Source organism: Vigna radiata, chromosome 11 (assembly GCF_000741045.1).
Source record: "Vigna radiata var. radiata cultivar VC1973A chromosome 11, Vradiata_ver6, whole genome shotgun sequence".
Lineage (NCBI taxonomy): Eukaryota > Viridiplantae > Streptophyta > Magnoliopsida > Fabales > Fabaceae > Vigna > Vigna radiata.
Window position 1 is genome coordinate 904877 of NC_028361.1, and position 18270 is coordinate 923146.

General features: G+C 32.9%; 2 protein-coding genes across 2 annotated transcripts; both read left to right on the forward strand.

Annotated features, from left to right (window-relative positions):
- Nucleotides 1-6709: 6709 nt before the first annotated feature.
- Nucleotides 6710-11147, forward strand: LOC106777716 (WEB family protein At3g02930, chloroplastic-like). Its single transcript, XM_014665431.2, has 3 exons — nt 6710-7307; nt 7904-8159; nt 8501-11147. The coding sequence occupies exons 1-3, from the start codon at nt 7291-7293 to the stop codon at nt 10808-10810; spliced, it is 2583 nt and encodes an 860-aa protein (XP_014520917.1). The 5' UTR covers nt 6710-7290; the 3' UTR covers nt 10811-11147.
- A 2225-nt stretch (nt 11148-13372) lies between these two features.
- Nucleotides 13373-17456, forward strand: LOC106776934. Its single transcript, XM_014664412.2, has 7 exons — nt 13373-13559; nt 13639-13740; nt 13877-13991; nt 14278-14393; nt 15403-15591; nt 16136-16278; nt 17079-17456. The coding sequence occupies exons 1-7, from the start codon at nt 13438-13440 to the stop codon at nt 17258-17260; spliced, it is 969 nt and encodes a 322-aa protein (XP_014519898.1). The 5' UTR covers nt 13373-13437; the 3' UTR covers nt 17261-17456.
- The last annotated feature ends 814 nt before the right edge of the window (nt 17457-18270 follow it).

The window sequence follows — 18270 nt, forward strand, 5'->3', positions numbered from 1 at the left end:
CTGTTAAGATTTATAGTAAATAAAAAAATTCTCTCATTTTATAAATACTACAAATAATGACTATAAATCTTATTATATAAGAAAAAAAATAAAGAATTAATCATAATCCATTCATGGATGGAAAACCTATTTATATACTATGCAAATTAATATTTCATTTTCCTTATATATATCAAGTATACTCCCACATAGCTTCAAAAACAAGTAACTTTTAGTATATTTAATAGAAATTTTTGAGTAAATTTATTAAGAAATTTCTATAATATGTGTAGATAAAGAATCTTAATAAGGTAATTTGTTTTTTTTTTTAGAAAAAATTGAGATGTATTATGATAAAAATATGATTTTTTTTTGTGATTTTTTATAAAAGAATTTGAAAATTTAGATTTTATTAGAGTAAAATTGTTTTAAAATTGAAAATTTTCAAATAACATTTAAAGATAAGAATTTGAAATTATTATATTTTTAAATTTATATTTAACTTTTCGTAATTCGATTTTAATAAGAGTATTATCAGTTTGAGTAAGACAATATTATAGAAATGACTACTTTTGGCTTTGATATCGATTATATTTCTTTTATTGATATTAATAAAAAATTATTGAAGTGGTTAGAATTTTTATTATTGTCAATCGCTATAATTTCTTACTCAACAACAGTTAAATTTTTCTTAAATTATGTTATGAAAATTATTTTTTTCATGTAAATTACATTTTTCACCATATGTTTATCATGATTATTTTTGTTTTCGACAATGCCTTTTTTATCATTTACACACATGTCTTCCTTTTTTTCAATAGTTTTGTTGAGATTTCTTTTCTAAAGTTAATTATAATTTCTTCAACCAAAATTGATTAGGATTGCTATTTGGAGAAATTGGTTAGCCAACATCGATAAAAACAGTTAGTGAAAAAATTCAACTGTCAAAATAGTAAAAATGACCGTGCAACTGAAAACAACTCCAGTCAACGTCAATTGATTTTTTTTTTTTATAAATATAAGATAAAAGATATTAAAAAAGTTTGGAGTGTTGCTCCCTGCACCTCCCCGTTTGCTCCCTCTACCTCCCCATCTCTCTTTTACCCTTCATTTTATTTTTTTTATTCCTATTTTATCCTTTAGTTTATTTTTAAGATTAAAATTTTAGGGAGAAAGAATTAGTTGTTGTTAAGATTAATGTCGCCGATGTTGATATTATCGCTAATGAATTAGAGGTAACCTTTTCCATACGTCTCGTTTTGTAAATTTTCCAGTTTTTTTTCAATCAATTGATATTTTTATGCGTAATTTGTTTTCAAAAGCTGGATAAAGAGGTTGCTGAAAGGACCTTACGAGAGCATAATGCTGGTTGAGTTTTTGCAGCTTTTGGGAGAAATTGTTTCTCACCAAAAAAAGAAAAAGACGTAAATTAAAAAAGAAAATACAGGAATTATCAAATGAGCAAAAGGATTTGGAGTTGGTGAAACCGAATTCCCTTATAAGCAATTATGGCACGGAATTAGAGCTTCTGTTATGCCGTCACGGTAACTGCACCCGTTTACTCTATTGTGTCTATTGTATAAGTCTCATTTATGAATATTGTCTCACCAATCCCACACAATCTCTCTCTACCTCTTTGCTTTCTAGTTTAAACTTTAAATTGTATCCTACACTGCACAAGAGGAATTGGAATTCAAGCTAGCTTTGTTTCGACGGATGTCAAGGGACAGATATCAACATCCGTAATTTTTATCCTTCAACGGACAATGGATGTTGATAGACATCCGCTTAAGAATACAACGGATACTTACATCCGTTTCAATGTATAACACCCAACAAGGAAACTCAGAATTTAGCGAACAAACAGCGATGTTGGAAAACATACTTGCAACTCCAAAAGAAGCGGCACCCGTGTTTCCTCCACTTTTGCTACGAGAGTGACACAAGCAACGACTGCCAATTGAGTCTTCCATGGTTTATCTTCGGTTTGAAAGCTCCTTCTATTAACGAACCTGTTGAAGTAGTTAATGACAAGAACGGTGGTGAGAGGAGCGAAACCATGAAAATGGGAAAAGCGTAGAAATCCAGCGTGGTAGGAAAGGGAGGGAGTGAAATGCGTTGCGGCCTCTTTGGAGAGTAGAGAGAGAAGGTGGTCGTGTTGGGAGAAGATGTGGTGGTCGGAAAAAATGGAAGGTGAAGATGGGGTGGTTATGAGAGTTGGAGAATGTGGGGTGTGGCAATGTGAGCAAAAAGTAAGTAACATTAGAAGTAAAAAAAGTTAAAAGGGTAAAAAGGGTAAAAGAAAAGGTTATTTTTGTAATAAAAATTTTTTAAAAAAAGTTGGGGAGGTGGAGGAAGGAAACGGGGAGGTGGAAAGAGCAACACCCAAAAGTTTGGTGTCTTGGGCCTAAATTGCGTGTTCAAATTGGGCCCAGTTGGAGTGTTATCTTGATTATTGAATCTAAAGCTAGCTCGAAAGAAAAAAAATAATGAAATAATAAAATATTATGATTTTAAATAAGGTTAAATTCCTTTGGTACATGGTCATGCACTGAAACGTTGACGTGAACGCAATGGAGGAGATTGCGATTAGGTTCTTGACATCTGGTTCGCAAGAGGATTGATTGTTTGCAGGTTCTTGGATTGTGGTGGTACAAGAACACTCACGATGGTTGCTTGAATATTTGTTGGCTTGGTGGTATTTGAATGACAACGAGGGAGGTTGTGCGATTTTGGACTTCTTCACCGATTGATTTTTTGACTTGAGGTGGTGAAATTGTTTCAAAGAAGAAACCATGGTGGAAGGAGATGGAGGCGCGTCCAGGAATAACGTGAATCACGACCATAAATATAGGTTCTCTTTAGTTATTGAAGGTGGTGGCGGATGATGTTGCGCAATGGCGACATTAAGGCGCGACGAGATGATAGATGTGCGAAGAAGGTGGTGTGGTGTTGATGGTGGCAGTGTAATGAAGGCGCTACTGGCATTCTCACGGTTGCGGTGCAGCAAGATGGTGACGACAAGACGGAAGACTTTGCAGTGACTTTACAGCGACAACGCTAGGGTTTCACTCTTGAGAGAAATTATGATTTCTGCAGTTGGAGAAGATGGTGGCGGGGGAGTGATGTGATAATGGTTTCAAAACCTGGCCATATAAAATTAATTGTTGGCATTTATTTTAATTATAGGATAAATATTATAGCATTTTAAGTTTTTGTTTTTAAGGAACATAAAGTGATTCATTAAGCCAATTATATTTATCTTTTTTAACTGCATAGAGGTTATGGAGAAGTTATTATATTGTTTAAAGGTAAAGCCCAATCTATTATTTTTAAACCTGTGATGGTCAGACTTTATACAAAGGGAATGAGTTACTTTCAGTTTTGATTACGTACTCCTCTATTCAAAAAACACATCATTGAGTTTGAGTGAGTTAAGGTTTAAAAAACAAAATTGTCTATGTTGGGATTACAAAATTGCAATGACAGGAGGTACGCATCTTATACTTTCATCTTTGCTTCCGTTGTTCTTAATCTGAATGTGTTACTATAATGTTTATATAACATGTTTAGATTAATTTTACTTTGCTCTATATTTATCATTTGATCTATTTATGTTTATCATTAACTTGTTAGGTCAATATTAAGGTTAAGAATTCAATTAACTCAAATTTTTATTTTTTAAAACTAAATTAAAAAATCCAATAAACAGGATTTAAATGGAAAACCCAACATAAATAGGTCTTTCTAAAAAAAATTAACCTTTTAAATAATTATGAAATAATGTATATAAAGAAAGAAAACGTTTTAATAGGATTTTAAATTTTGAAATTGACGGGTGAAGTTGCAGCTAATATCTGAATGCGACACCGTGATGAAGACGACGATGGTTGGCACAGGCAGAAGGTAAGCAAGAAAAGTGTGTTGGTTGGTAGTAATGTCTATTTCAATAAGACATTAAGTTTAATATATAAATAAGTGTGAATTTAAAAATCACTGAATAAAATTAAAAAATTAAGTAAAATATATAAAAATTAAAATTTATAAATTTATTGGTTAAAAATTTTGAATTAAAAATATAGAAAGTTAGAGTTCGTATCTCATTTGTCAGATAATTTTGCAACGTCGTATTCTCCAAAAACATTCGTGTGATTCTCTCTGTTTTGGATTATGTCCAAAAACATGACCATCACTTTCTAAGGTTATTCCTCCAAAATTCAAATATTCTGTGTTTGGCTTTGTATAAGTTTATGTTTCTTAATATTTATAACTGTCTCTCAGTTATATAATAATTAAAATCATTATGTCAAATTTTAAGTTAACCTAAATTCATAAAAACTAATTAGACAGAAGTGATTGTGTATTCATAACTACCACCACCCACCTTTTGAGACCACCACATGTTTGTAAAAATGCCATCACTTATCTTGGCTCAATGCTAAACACCACCACACAATAATATATCACCTGTTTCTCTACCAAACTCCACCACACTGCCTTAAATCACAAACTATCATTCTACAAAGGTTTAAACTCTTTTTTTCCCTAAGTTAAGTTAAGTTTTGATGTTCAGTTTAGTTTCCGCTTCTAAAAATGTCAACCTTTAGTCCTTATAATATGAAGAATGTATCAAATGAGTCCTCATTTACTGAATAATAAATCACAAGTTTATTTGATATATTTTTCATATCATAAGAATTAAAGATTGACATTTTTAAAAGCGAAGACTAAATTGATCAGAACTTAACTTAGAGATAAAAAAATGTTTAAACCTTCTACAAACTCACAAATTGAGTTAAATTTAAAAATTTGTAGACTTTTTTTTTTTTTAGTCAGTCATATTTCTATATAATATTTAACTAAAATTTTTATAGTGTATCTTCTTATCACTTTCAATAATTTTATATCGTTTAAAAATTTAGATAAAAAACAGTTTAAATATTTCTTTTTAAAATTTTTGATAAATCTTTTGAGAACAAAACTCTAATAAACATGATTTTAAAATAGACAATATCTCATGTTTACGGTAATTATACTAACAATATTATTTAACAAAGTTGATATCAAAATGTTGATATTTATCATGACATCAATAATAAGACTTTAAAATCGAAAAATTGATATCTTTCGATAACAAAATTATAAAACAAATCATTAGTTTCTTAAACTCCCTTCTTAAATCTAGGATTTATGTTTTTATCAAATTTAACAAAACTAAGATTTTTTTTTTTCTTTAATGATCATATTACTCTCATTTGAAGTGATTTCTTTTATTATCAAAAGATCATCTTTCAAACATTTTGAATATCTACAAGTGAAATTAAATTCAATTTTGCGGAAATTGATCTGATCCGTTATAAAAGAAATTAAAGTATGATGTAATCTATTAGTCCATTAGATACTTTTCTTTACTTTAATCAATAGCATTTATATTATTTATGACATCAAATTTTAGTTTGAGAACACAGAATAAAAAATTATAATTTTTCTTATATCATATTTAAATAAGAAAAATATAAACATGGCTTAACTTACAAGCTTTTTGCCTTCAACTTTCAGTTTATAATAATTTCAACGCTTACACTTCCAATTTATAAATTTCAACCTATTTTATTAGTAGTATTCACAAAAAAGTCAATATTTTTTATCCAATGCTGAAAAAAAAAATGTAGAGAATTAATGAACATAATGTAACATTTTCTTAGTCAATAAAAAGTTTTTATACGCAAATACATCCATTATCTTACTTTATTTGACAATATAGTTGAAATTTTAATCATTTATTTTCTACACAAACCATGAAAATTTCAATTGAAAAATAATCATATTCAAATCACATGAGACTATTATAAATTTCTATAACAACTAAGGTCAATGTTATAGTTTTTTAAAATACATACAAAATTAACTTTTTTTTTTTTAAAAAAATTTATTTTACTGCAAACCCTTCATGTCTTTTTGTCTTTGGATTATGTTCAGAAACATGATCAGGACTTTTTAACAATATTCATTGTATAGAAGAGTGAAACGTTTTTATGTGCTTTTACTTTATCCTCTGATTGGTACAACAGTCAATTATATTAAATATTATTTTTATCATAAATCATAGCATTATATACTTTATTATTAAATCTGATAACAAATATATCATAAAAAACAAAATTAAATTTTTTACATATACCTAAAATTTATAAATACTAAAATATATTCTTTTAGCCAAGTTAAATATTTATAATACCTTTTAAATTTAATTTCTTTTATCCATTTCATCCGATTTTCTTTTTTCCTTCATCTTATCCAAACCAACATTACACTCAAATTTTTTATTTCAGATTATCATGAGTTTTATTTATTCGGACTTACATATAATAGCATTTTTATGCCGTTTTGTATTAATGAGTATATAATGTCATATTTATTACTTAAAAAACTGAATAAATATATTTAAAAAAGTAATAAAAAATCTTAAAGCATAAAAGAAAGTTGAGAAAAGCAAAAACCATGAATGATATTTGGTGATTTGAAGTTCACATGTCTCCTTTTTAAAATAATCCAACCTGGAAAAGCAAATGGTAACATGCAGTGCTATCTCTTTCAAATTAATTTTTGTAGTTCATGAAGTTGTTTTGAAATTTCGACACATGCACATGTTGGAAATGTTGGAAATGTTGGAAATTCAATCGTGACGAAATTTAAATTTAAATTTGGAGAAGAAATTGGAAAAAAGAGTTGCAGGGGTAGTTCTAATCCCATGGCAGAGTGTCTCTTTTTCCTGAAAAGAAGGGTAAGGTTGGAAGAGTCAGAGACAGGTCTCTGCTTCTGAAAAAGCTACAAATACCTTTGGCTTTGACAGATTTAAGAAAACTAAGGGTTACTTTTGTCCTTTCACTCTACTCAACCTCAAGATATGCATCCACTGCTTCCACTGAGAGAGGAAGAAAGAAAAAACAAGATGAAAATGAGAAGGTTGAAGAGAGAGAATAGCATAGCATAGTGTAGTGTGTTGGTGTGGCTACTCTGGAGACAGGAAAACCAGACCAACTTGTTTGGCTTTGGTATATGTTTGTGTTCTGTAAATTCCTCTTCACAGTCTTCTTCTCTTTCACGTAATTTCCCGAAAGCCAAAGAAAGAAAGACAAGAAAAAGTTTGATTTTTTTTTTTTTTTTATCTCACCCTGATCCCGAATTTGTTCGGTTTCTTCTTTCTGACAATGTTGGAACTTCAGCATTATCGGTTCTGAAACTGACACTTTCAGCAAAGGCAACGCCTTCTCACGTTTTGCTGTTACTTGGTCGTCGCTTCTTACCAACATGGCTTCAAAATCCAGGTATGTCAAGTTCGGTGCTTTGTGTTGTGGGTTTCTCTATTGCTTTAAGATCTGGTGTGGGTTTCTTCTACTTTCTTCCGTGTACGGCTTTCGCGAATTCGCTTCTGTTCTGTGCGGTTTTGCAGTTGATGGTTTTGATCTGCTATTTGAAGACATTTGGAACTCCCTTTTCTTCATCTGTGTAAATTTCGATGTTTTTTGGGTTTCTGTTTGGTTCGTGCATGAAATTTTAAGATGGGCTTCCTTCATTTCCATTTTTGGTTGTTGTTGAGTCTTGATCTTCTACTGTTCTTGCTGGATTGTGTTTTTCATTTATGATTGCATCTCCTTGTGTGTTTCTTGCCCTAGTTCTTGCTTTTGGGTGGCGGTTACTGACTTACTATCTCCTTTTTCTATCGGTTGGTGGTTGTTTCTCGGTTGATGAGTTTGGCTTGACGATGCTTTTAGATGCTGAGTTTGGTACTAAAATTTGGTTTTTTAGGCTTAGATCCATCTGTCTGATTGGAAGCAAATATGGCATTTTGTTACATTTTAGTGTCATGTCTTTTCATTTCATTCAATGCATCAGTATGAAGCTGACATTGTGAATCTGATAGATCCGGTTTATCGGAAACCTCCAACAAAGCAACTCCGGCCACTCCCAACAAGGCACGGCCATCAACTCCCAACAAAACGTCACCTGCAACTCCAAGAGTTAGTAGACTCAGCAAAGGAGTGTCCAAATCGGAGTCAGAATCGCCATCACCTCTGCAAAATTTGCGCCTCTCTGCAGAAAAATCGTCGCCACGAGCTTCGAATTCAAAGCCTGTCACTGAGCGCAAATCACCAAGACCTGCATCCACCACACCTGATGTAAGTTACAGTGAATGTAGTTTGTATCCCCTCTTATCTGAGATTAGTCATATCTGGCTTTATTACTAAATGGAAACTCTGGGAAAGTTAGACTGCTAACAAGTGTATATAAAATAAGTAAACGTTAAATGTGTTACCATTTGTTAGTTATTTGGCATTTTTTTTTCTGGGAATTGAAAGTTTATGTTATCCATGACTTTTTATCCATTTGTAAGATGTACTGTACGTGGTATGTGAATATTGATAGTTTGGTATGGCACAAAAGGAAAATCTGTATAGTCATGCTTTTACTTTGGTTATCTGTCCTCTTATACATGTTTATTATGTTCCTTGAATTCCAGAAACAACTTCCAAGAGTTGCGAAGGGTTCAGAATTGCAGACGCAGTTAAATCTTGCTCAAGAAGATCTAAAGAAAGCAAAGGAACAGCTTATTCAGGCTGAAAAAGAGAAGGCAAAAGCGATTGATGAGCTGAAAGAAGCGCAGAGAGTGGCTGAGGAAGCAAATGAGAAACTCATGGAGGCAATGGTGGCTCAGAAGCGAGCCGAGGAGGATTCCGAGATTGAGAAGTTCCGAGCCGTTGAGTTGGAACAGGCTGGAATCGAAGCTGTTCAGACAAAGGAAGTGGAATGGCAGAAAGAGCTGGAGAGTGTGAGGAACCAGCATGCTTTGGATGTGGCTTCTCTTCTCTCTACTGCTCAGGAGCTACAGCGGATTAAGCAAGAACTTGCCATGACTTGTGATGCAAAGAACCAGGCACTGAGTCATGCTGACGATGCAACTAAAATTGCGGAGCTTCATGTGGAGAAAGCCGAGATTCTTTCAGCTGAACTGATGCATTTGAAGGCCTTACTAGATTCGAAGCTGGAAACTGAGGCTAGGGAAAACAAAATTGTATCAGAACTGCAAACAGAGATTGAAGTTCTGAACGAAGAACTTGAAAAGGCAAAGGATTATGATGTGAAGTTGACGGAGAAAGAAAATCACATTGAACATCTTAATGTGGAGCTTGAAGCTGCCAGGATGGCTGAATCTTATGCACACAGTCTGCTAGAGGAGTGGACGAAAAAGGTCGAGGAGCTAGAAGTGAAGGTTGAAGAAGCAAATAAGTTGGAGAGATCTACATCAGCATCTTTGGAATCAGTAACAAAACAGATGGAAGGAAGCAATGAGTTGTTACATGAAGCAAAATCTGAAATTTCTAGTCTTAAAGAGAAGGTGGGATTGTTGGAAATGACAATTGGTAGACAGAGGGAAGATCTTGAGGAGTCAGAGCGTTGTCTTCTTGTGGCTAAGGAAGGGAGTCTTGAATTGTCAAAGAAGGTTGAAAGTCTGGAATCTGAACTTGAGACAGTCAAAGAAGAGAAGGCTCAGGCTTTGAATAGGGAAAAGCTTGCAGCTTCCAGTGTTCAGACCCTATTAGAAGACAAAGACAAACTAATTAATGAATTAGAGATCTGTAGAGATGAAGAAGAAAAGACTAAAAGTGCGATGGAAAGCTTAACTTCTGCTTTGCATGAAGTATCTGCAGAAGCCAGGGATGCCAAGGAAAAGCTATTAGCCAGCCATGCAGAACGTGAAAACTATGAATCTCAGATTGAAGATTTAAAGTTGGTCTTGAAAGCCACTGATGAAAAATACGAGTCCATGCTTAACGATGCACGACATGAGATTGACGTTCTTACATGTAATGTCGAAAATTCCAAGAACAACATGGAATGCTCCAAGGCAGAGTGGGAACAGAGAGAACATCATCTTGTCAATTGCTTAAATCTAACTGAAGAAGAGAACTCATCCCTTGGAAAAGAAATCAACAGGCTGATTCGTTTACTCAAGGAAACTGAGGAAGAAGTTGGTGCCAAGAAGGAGGAAGAAGCACAGCTAAAGGAAAATCTCAAGGAAGTTGAGGCTGAGGTGATCCACTTGCAGGAAGAACTTAAAGAAGCAAAGGCCGAGAGCATGAAGTTGAAAGAGAGTCTATTGGACAAAGAAAACGAGTTTCAGAACGTATTTCAAGAAAATGAAGAACTTCGAACGAGGGAATCAACATCTATTAAGAAGGTAGAGGAGTTATCTAAGATGCTTGATGAAGCTACGAGCAGAAATCAGCCTGAGGAAAATGGGAATGTTACTGACAGTGAGAAAGACTATGATATGCTTCCTAAAGTAGTTGAATTCTCTGAAGAGAATGGACACGGCGGAGAAGACTTGTCCAAGAAGGTAGAGCTTTCATCCAATGAAGAGGGACTCGGGCAAAACTTACAGGAAGAAAGTATTCCCTTGGATGACAAGTCTGAGAAAACTGAATCTCCCAAAGCTGTGAATGTGAATGGAAAAGTGAAAGAAGATGCAGATAAAGGAAAAGATGATTCTGCAGAAGCAGAATTTAAAATGTGGGAGAGCTGCAAGATTGAGAAAAAGGAATTCTCTCCAGAAAGAGAACCAGAGCCTGAATCCTTAGAAGATGAAGTTGACTCAAAGAAAGAGGGTGGTGAGGGCTTTGATCAGATGAATGGAGCCTCTTTAAAAGAGAACGTTGATGATAGTGGGAGGAACTCACCATCAAAGGAACAAGTGAAGAAGAAGAAGAAGCCTTTGCTTGGCAAGTTTGGAAGCCTGCTGAAGAAAAAGGGTGGTAGCAATCACAAATAGAACAACCTTTTTTACCTTGGCAGGTATATTGAACATTAAATTGTTTGCATGTATTTGCTTTATGATTTTGCTTCTTGATGAATAGCTTTTAAAGAATGACTGAGGCATGTAATATTGTTTAGGAGTCTTACTCTAGTCACTTATTTTGGTTGCGGTTCTCCATGTTGACAGTAAATTGTATGTGTTGGAACTATTGTTATTTTTTTGTCCCATGTTGTTCTGATTCTTCTTGCCCTTCTACACAGATCTGACCAAATTAAGAAGTGGCAAGTTGGATTGTATTTTTATACCATCTTATCTTCATTCCAATGAAAGTTAGATAGAACTTCTGATGTTTGCTACTACCCCTTTGACATATAATCACCACTTGCTGTTTCTCTCAAGATATACAGTGCTTAATTACAATCCTTCTGATCGACATCTGAATTTCTACCTTGATTTGTTAAAACATGTTTTTGCATGTTGTATGTAATAGAGAAAAAGTTACTACTTTAATGATTGATTGACATATTGGTTTCCTTACAAGTTTACAACTACAATGATTGATTCAGCATAGTCAGCAATTCTGCACATTCTCTTTGGTTGATTGCATTTGTCTCTTCCCCTCAGGAGGCAGTGTTTCTATATTCAGGAACTGTACTGCAGCAATAAAATACTCAGATGAAAAAACCTGATGAGATTGCTTATAATATTAACTGATGATTTTTCAATCCATACAATCTTTTCATTTTAAATTAATCAAATCCTCATGCACGTGCGTGATGTTTTTTTTGGTTAAAAACACATCAAAGTTCCCAAAAAAAATTAACATTGTTTTTACTGTTCCAAGTATTCTCATGGTAGATAACTGCAACATACTAAACCCATCTTCATCTTCATGTGAATTTGTGATATTTTATAAATCAGACTATCTCATATTTTCAACTTGTATGAGAGGACGTTGGTAACATCATCATTTAAGCCGTATTCAAATTTTTTTATATAATAAAAGTATTTTCTTTCAGAAAAAATGTAATAATTCAAGGCGTTTTATTGAGAGATTAAGCATAAGTATGGATACGTAAATCCCACATTGAAACAGTATACTTTCAAGTAGAAATTCACAAAAATAATAAACAGCACATTTGGAAATCCGTTTCCGGCGTCCTAAAATATTAAAGAGGGAATTTTTAGCAACTGTTTTTATTTATTAAAAATCATTGACTTTAGTAAGTTTTATTTTTTCTTTATCTTCTTCCCATGATTTGGTAGTTTCAAATCATTTCTAAATCAAAAGGATATTATCTTTAGAAAATATTCCTCGACATCAAACAGCTCAACATGATCAGAATAAGTTTAAATATATGTTTTTCTTTTTTATGAGTTTCTAAAAATAGGTTTAATAATTATGGTGACTTTTTTCAGTTAAGTTATTTTTTTTTGTCATGTTTTTTTTTTTAAAAATTGAAACAATTAAGTTTTTGTTGTAAATTATGAACTAATACAATTAAGATGATGTTATATATATATATATATATATATATATATATGGTATTTTTGAATTATTTTTAGTATTTCTTTATTTTTTTTAATTTAATGTGTTAAACTAACATGGTGTTATGTAATAATGATAATATAATTCGAGATTAATTGAACTGAATCAATCCAAACTCAATCTAGTTAAGTCAAATCGAGCTGAATTGAAGTTAGTCGAACTGACCAGAACAAAACTAAACCGAATCAAGCTGTTCAGAGTCAAATTGAGTCAAATCAAACTAAACCGAGTTGAGTCGAATCGAACCGAGCCGAACCAATTCAATTTGAGCTGAGCCAAGCCAAACTGAACCAAACCAAATCGAATCAAGCCATTCAAAATTGAACTGAGTCAAACCAAACCAAACTGAGTTGAGTCGAATTGACCCAAATGAAATTGAGACGATCTGATCCAAACTAAGTTGATTCGATTCTCGTCGAACCGAAACAAAACAAAACGGAATCAAACCGACTGAACTGATCTGATTTAAACCGAACCAAACTAAATAAAACCGAATTAAACCAAACATATATTAACTATACTAACTTATAATAAAACCGAACAAATATTAACTATTCTAACTTATAATAAAAGGAAACACAAAACTATTTACTAAAAGTTATAAAAAAAATTTAAAAGAAGTACACCAACTAAAACAAAATATTTAGTAGTAGATTATACGATGTTTAAGAAAGAAAGAAATGTGAATTTGGTATAATCTCACGTTTCAAAAAAAAGAAAAATTCAGTTTTAATTTACTTCACATTTCATTAATCTGATTTATTTTTTCTCAATGATTTTATGTTTTCAAAAAATTATACCAGCCGACTTTTATGATAAAAACAAATTAAATCTTATATATGTCGACAAATCAATAAACACAATTGAATTATTACTAATATTTTCGCAGTCCGTGGATGTGTTCACGAATATTAATTTAATAATTTTCTTATGTAATGTAGTGTGGTGAAAATAAAAAAGAAAAAGTTAAACAATTTTAAAAGACGGAATAAAATGTATTAGAAAAATAGAAATGAAGAGTATAAATTAGAAGCAGGAAGCTTGGGGAGTAGTCAATGTGGGTGGAAGACCGAAGAAGAAGAAGCAACGAACGATGTGGCTGGAGATTATCTTCGGTTTGGTCTTCTACAAATTGTTCCGACGATTCTTTTACGACGACGACGTTTTAGACATGGAGGGATCTGATTATTCTGTTCTTTTCTCCGTCGCTGATCGGTCTCTTTTTCTTTTTCTTTTTCTTCTTTCTTTCTCTTATTTTTCTTCTAGGGCACAAATCAAGTTCAATTTTTCTCAGGCTTAAAAAAATCTATGGAGCAAATGTGTATGTGGGTCTTCGAATTCCCGATGCTGACACTGCTTCTCGACAGAGCATTGATATTGTTCTTCTCACCAAACAGTATTCTCTCTTTTCTTCGTTTCAATCTATTTGTTATTTTGGCAATGGCTACTACTGTAAGTTTTTCTTCGATATATTGTAGATAATTGAAGTATGGTTTCGTTTTTATTTTGAATTTCAACTTATTATACTGCAGAGAGCTGGCGGTGGTTTCTGTGAAAAACTACTCAGGAATTCTGACAATTGGTGGCGATGGTAGCTGGCTCTGTGAAAAGCCAGACAAACGTAAAGCAGAGCGTCACCCTGATCCTGTAAGGAACCACTAAAATCGTATTGTTGTTATTATTATTATTATATTCTTATATATGCTGAATACTATCTTTAATTGCCTCACAGAATGCTGTTTCATAAGATGGGATGAATTAAAAACTGGTTTGGATGTTTATTAAATTATACTCTAAAGAGTGGTTCGGGCTTCTTTTTGCTGACTTTTTTTTTTTTTTTTTTTTTTTTTTTTTTTTTATCGATACTGCTACATTGGACGTGGAAGAACACCAGTCGATTGCCTAATTAGTAAGTTTGTCAAATCATGTACAGGTGGAAGAAACACGGAAGCAAGCTTCTATTCTCGAATCATATCTTGAACAGAGAGGGATTGCTCTGCCTGAAGGATACATATGTTGTAAAGTTATACTTCCAAATCCTAAATTATGGTATGATTTTGAATATACTTGTAATTTTACTCACTGTTATTAGTGCCAATTTCTTCTTCTAATCTTTTAGATCCTACTCTCTTTTGATTTGTGATTTGTAATCATAACAAAAAGTATGGTTGCCGCCAATATCATAACTAATCTTGAATCTTGAGTAACTGTATCAATAAATACATTCTGTGTAGAACTCAAACTGAGTATCGACTCTTCAGTAACATCATTAGTAAGCTATTGTTTAATGCTAACTGTATCATTCTTCTCTCCTCCATTACCATCATCTAGAAAATAAAAAAGCTTTAAGTTTGCTTCATGAAGAGGAAACTCTGCCAATTCAAGAAGCCTAACACAACACCATTGTCAACTGGGTCATGCTTCACTAATGTCCCACAACTTGTCGCTCCTTTTCTATATACATTATATTCTTCATCCTTTCTAGACAAAAGTTGAGGGTTTGAATGCGCATAAACCAGATATCATTAATTTTGGGTCCATTTTGTTTCTCTTCAAAGAATGAGTAAAAGAGTATGTACGTACATGAATTCATCTCACATGAGGAAAAACATAGTTAGACTAAAAGCGTTAAATTTTTTCAGACATGTATCAAGAAGTATATGTATGAAGAGGTATCCAACTCACATCAGAAAAAAGATCAAATGAAAAAAAGAATGGATACTTTTCAGATATGTATCAGGCAGTATCAGGGAAAAAAAAAATTGAAAATGCATACCTGAGTGTCCAAAGAGTGTTATCGTACTACAATAATTGTAACGGACTAATGACTATTTTACTATTCACATGTTTATGAATTCTTTGCATGAAATGAAGAAATAAATTCTGTATATGTTAAAGAAGTTGCAAATGTTGGAGTATGGTTCAATTACTTGAGAAGCAGTATTTTTACATGAAAAATGCATCTGTTAATCTAGTCAAAGGCAACTGAGAATTTTATCTTACCTCTTTGCTAATGCATGTCAAAATTATTAATTAATCTCTTTATTTGTTTTTGCAGTGCCATTCCTGTAGATGGTTTTCCATCTGAAGTTATTACCCATGATCAATGGATTCAACTGAAGTCAGAGGCAAAGAGCAAACTGTCTAGTTGGGTAAAGAGTGCTTTTCGTAGTGGGAAGAAGGATATGCTGGAATCTGTTAATCAGAATCTTGATTTTGTCCTTAGCTCAGCACCGATATGGGATAGGTTAGTTACCATTTTGTACTTGATTAGTCACTGCATTTTTTTAAGTAAAACTTGTTGCAATTTGAGGCTTGTTAAAGGGTCCTTTACACAACCTTGGCTTAGGGAAGCAAATATGTCAATCCATCTGTGACCTATCAGATGTTGGCTTGTTAAAAATCTGGTTTCTCTATGCTTAATGTGTGCCAAAAGCCCATTCAACATCAATGCTCTATTAAGAGAATGCCCGGTAATGGATTTATGTATGTAGCATCACAGAGTTAGAAATGATCATGCTCAAGCTAGCTTGGAGCTACAATGCATAGGACCACTCGAGCCTTCAGCTGGCTTTCTTTTTCTTAAGAAAATGATTTTGGTGCAGCTGAGGAAATTATTCTGAATCAGAATCTGCAATTCTGATCAGTTTTGGGGTTAGTTGTGATCAAAATGGGGTTTAGAAATCAGATATGCATGCCTTCATAACAGTGTGTTTTGGAGCTTTGTTGATATCATTTAATAGTTACCAAATCATAGTTTTTCACTTACAAAGAGATTGTTTGGTTTATAGGGTGGAGCTTAAAGGCAACAAGTACGTATTGGGTGACTTCCTGGAATTTAAGGGCAAACGAGAAGATGTTGATGCTTTAAGACATATTAGAAGATCAAAAGTTAGTCGCGTGGTAATCCAAAAGACAAGCATGTTTGGACTGGGTAATCTTTTTGGGAATAAATTATGGTTGTGCTTTTCCAGTTTGTATTTGTTTGCTTAACAGTGATTATGATATCCTCAATCCCTGAAACGTAGTATAGTAGTATACTCCTTTATGTTAAAAGTATATTAGTTAAGATCAAGAAGAATCAAGGCACAAAATCACTGTGCGAAGGGCGAAAGAATGTTAACATTCTAAAATTAGCTCTTATACGCTAGAGGTGCCCTTGGTTTGCTAAAAATTAAAGGACTGGACATTGTTTTGTACAAAACAAACAATACAAGGTACAAATTTTTGTTTCATTGACAAACACCATCCAATAGTTTCAAAAAAAAAAAACCTTCTTCTCTGTGACAGTTCTACTTCCTAGCCCCTTTCTCTTCCTCTTTTTGTCCCCTCTACTCTTTCTAGCCCATCTATCTCTCAAAACTTCTTGTGTGGTTGGGCTATGAATTAGTCACCAAACAACAAAGTTTGGGTTGTAATTCAACTATTTATATTTTGCGATTTTAGTTATATTGTCCCTCAATGTACATCAAACGCATCTTAGTTGATATTTGGAAGTCAGAAGAAAGGCGTTTTTTTTATCTCCTCATTGCTGATTATTAATGCTGCGGTTCATCTAATTATGATGTTAAATAAATACCTGAGGAAAAGGATCTTCAGTAAAACTATGGTTTCAACTGATAAATACCTGTCTCTGAGGGAGGGAAAAAAAAATCACGAAAGCAACCTTTCTATAGTTGTACTGATTTGGTCATTGGTTTGCGGTTTCTTTGACTAACTTGGAATGATTTGCAGCTCCTTCCAGGCTTCAAGTTCTATGCAGGTCGCGCGACTACAGAGGTGAAGGTGCTTCCGAACCAGAGTGGAAAGAAGAAACCGTAAGATCAAGTACCGAGATAATCTTTCAGCCTGAAAATGGTTCAAAAGTTCGAAAGTTTAAGCTCTCCTCAGTGAGCTCTATGCTTCTTAGTGCTTGAAGTTGGCCAAACTAAGGAAGGGTATTATAGTGATGATTTTTGTAGCTTGCATCCATCTCTCTTCTATTTTATATTCCTATATGCCCCTTCAAGGATTTATACTCTTCGTTAAGCTTCATGAAATGGATATATATATACATTATTAGCCTTTGAAAATATCAATATAGTAAAAAATGTCTGTCTCTTCGACATGAAAGTTCTACTTTCCAACTATTTTTTTTTTCACGAGCATGTCTTGTGTATATTTTAATATAATGAACAGTTTTTTTTGTGAGTTTCATCTTTAACTTTCAGCTTTATGTCTCTCATACAGTGACTAAACATTTGTTATCTTTTCCCCTATTGTGAATTTCTTAGAAATATTGCATGTCTCCATGGTTTTCAAATGATCAGTCTAAGCCTATTCAATGACAAGATTCACCCTCAACGATCAATAGCTTCTATTCTAGCAACCACAAATTTAGCTTCTCACTATATACTTCAGAGTCGTAAAAAAAAATTATATTAGAATGTGTCATGATGTGTAAATTGTGAGTGGTAATCAAGCACCAACTATCCTTACCTGAAGATTGTTAACTCTTGTAATCGAAGTTAGTCAATAAATTTTCTCTTAAAGTATTTAGGTGAATCCCCTTCTCATTTAATTCAATTCAATGATTCATGCCGATTGAGCTTTCTCATACATCAATGCTCATAATTTTATTATTTCATCAGTGCTGAGCTAATGAACTCTATCAGAAAACTTGAAGTATCTAGCAGAATCTGCATGGTTATATTAGTTGTGTGTATATCAACATTATCATCTCTTGCATGAATTTACCTTAGTCAAAATAAAATTAACAAATTTCTTCCAACACCCTATTAAACCGTATTTTGCTTTCCGGAACACACTAAGCTAGTTTTGGAAATATTTATCAAAAACACACTCATTCCACCCTATTTTAGATTAAATTTTCCTAAAGTTTGTGATGGGGTGTAAGAAGAAATGTGATTTGTGCAGGAAGAAACAC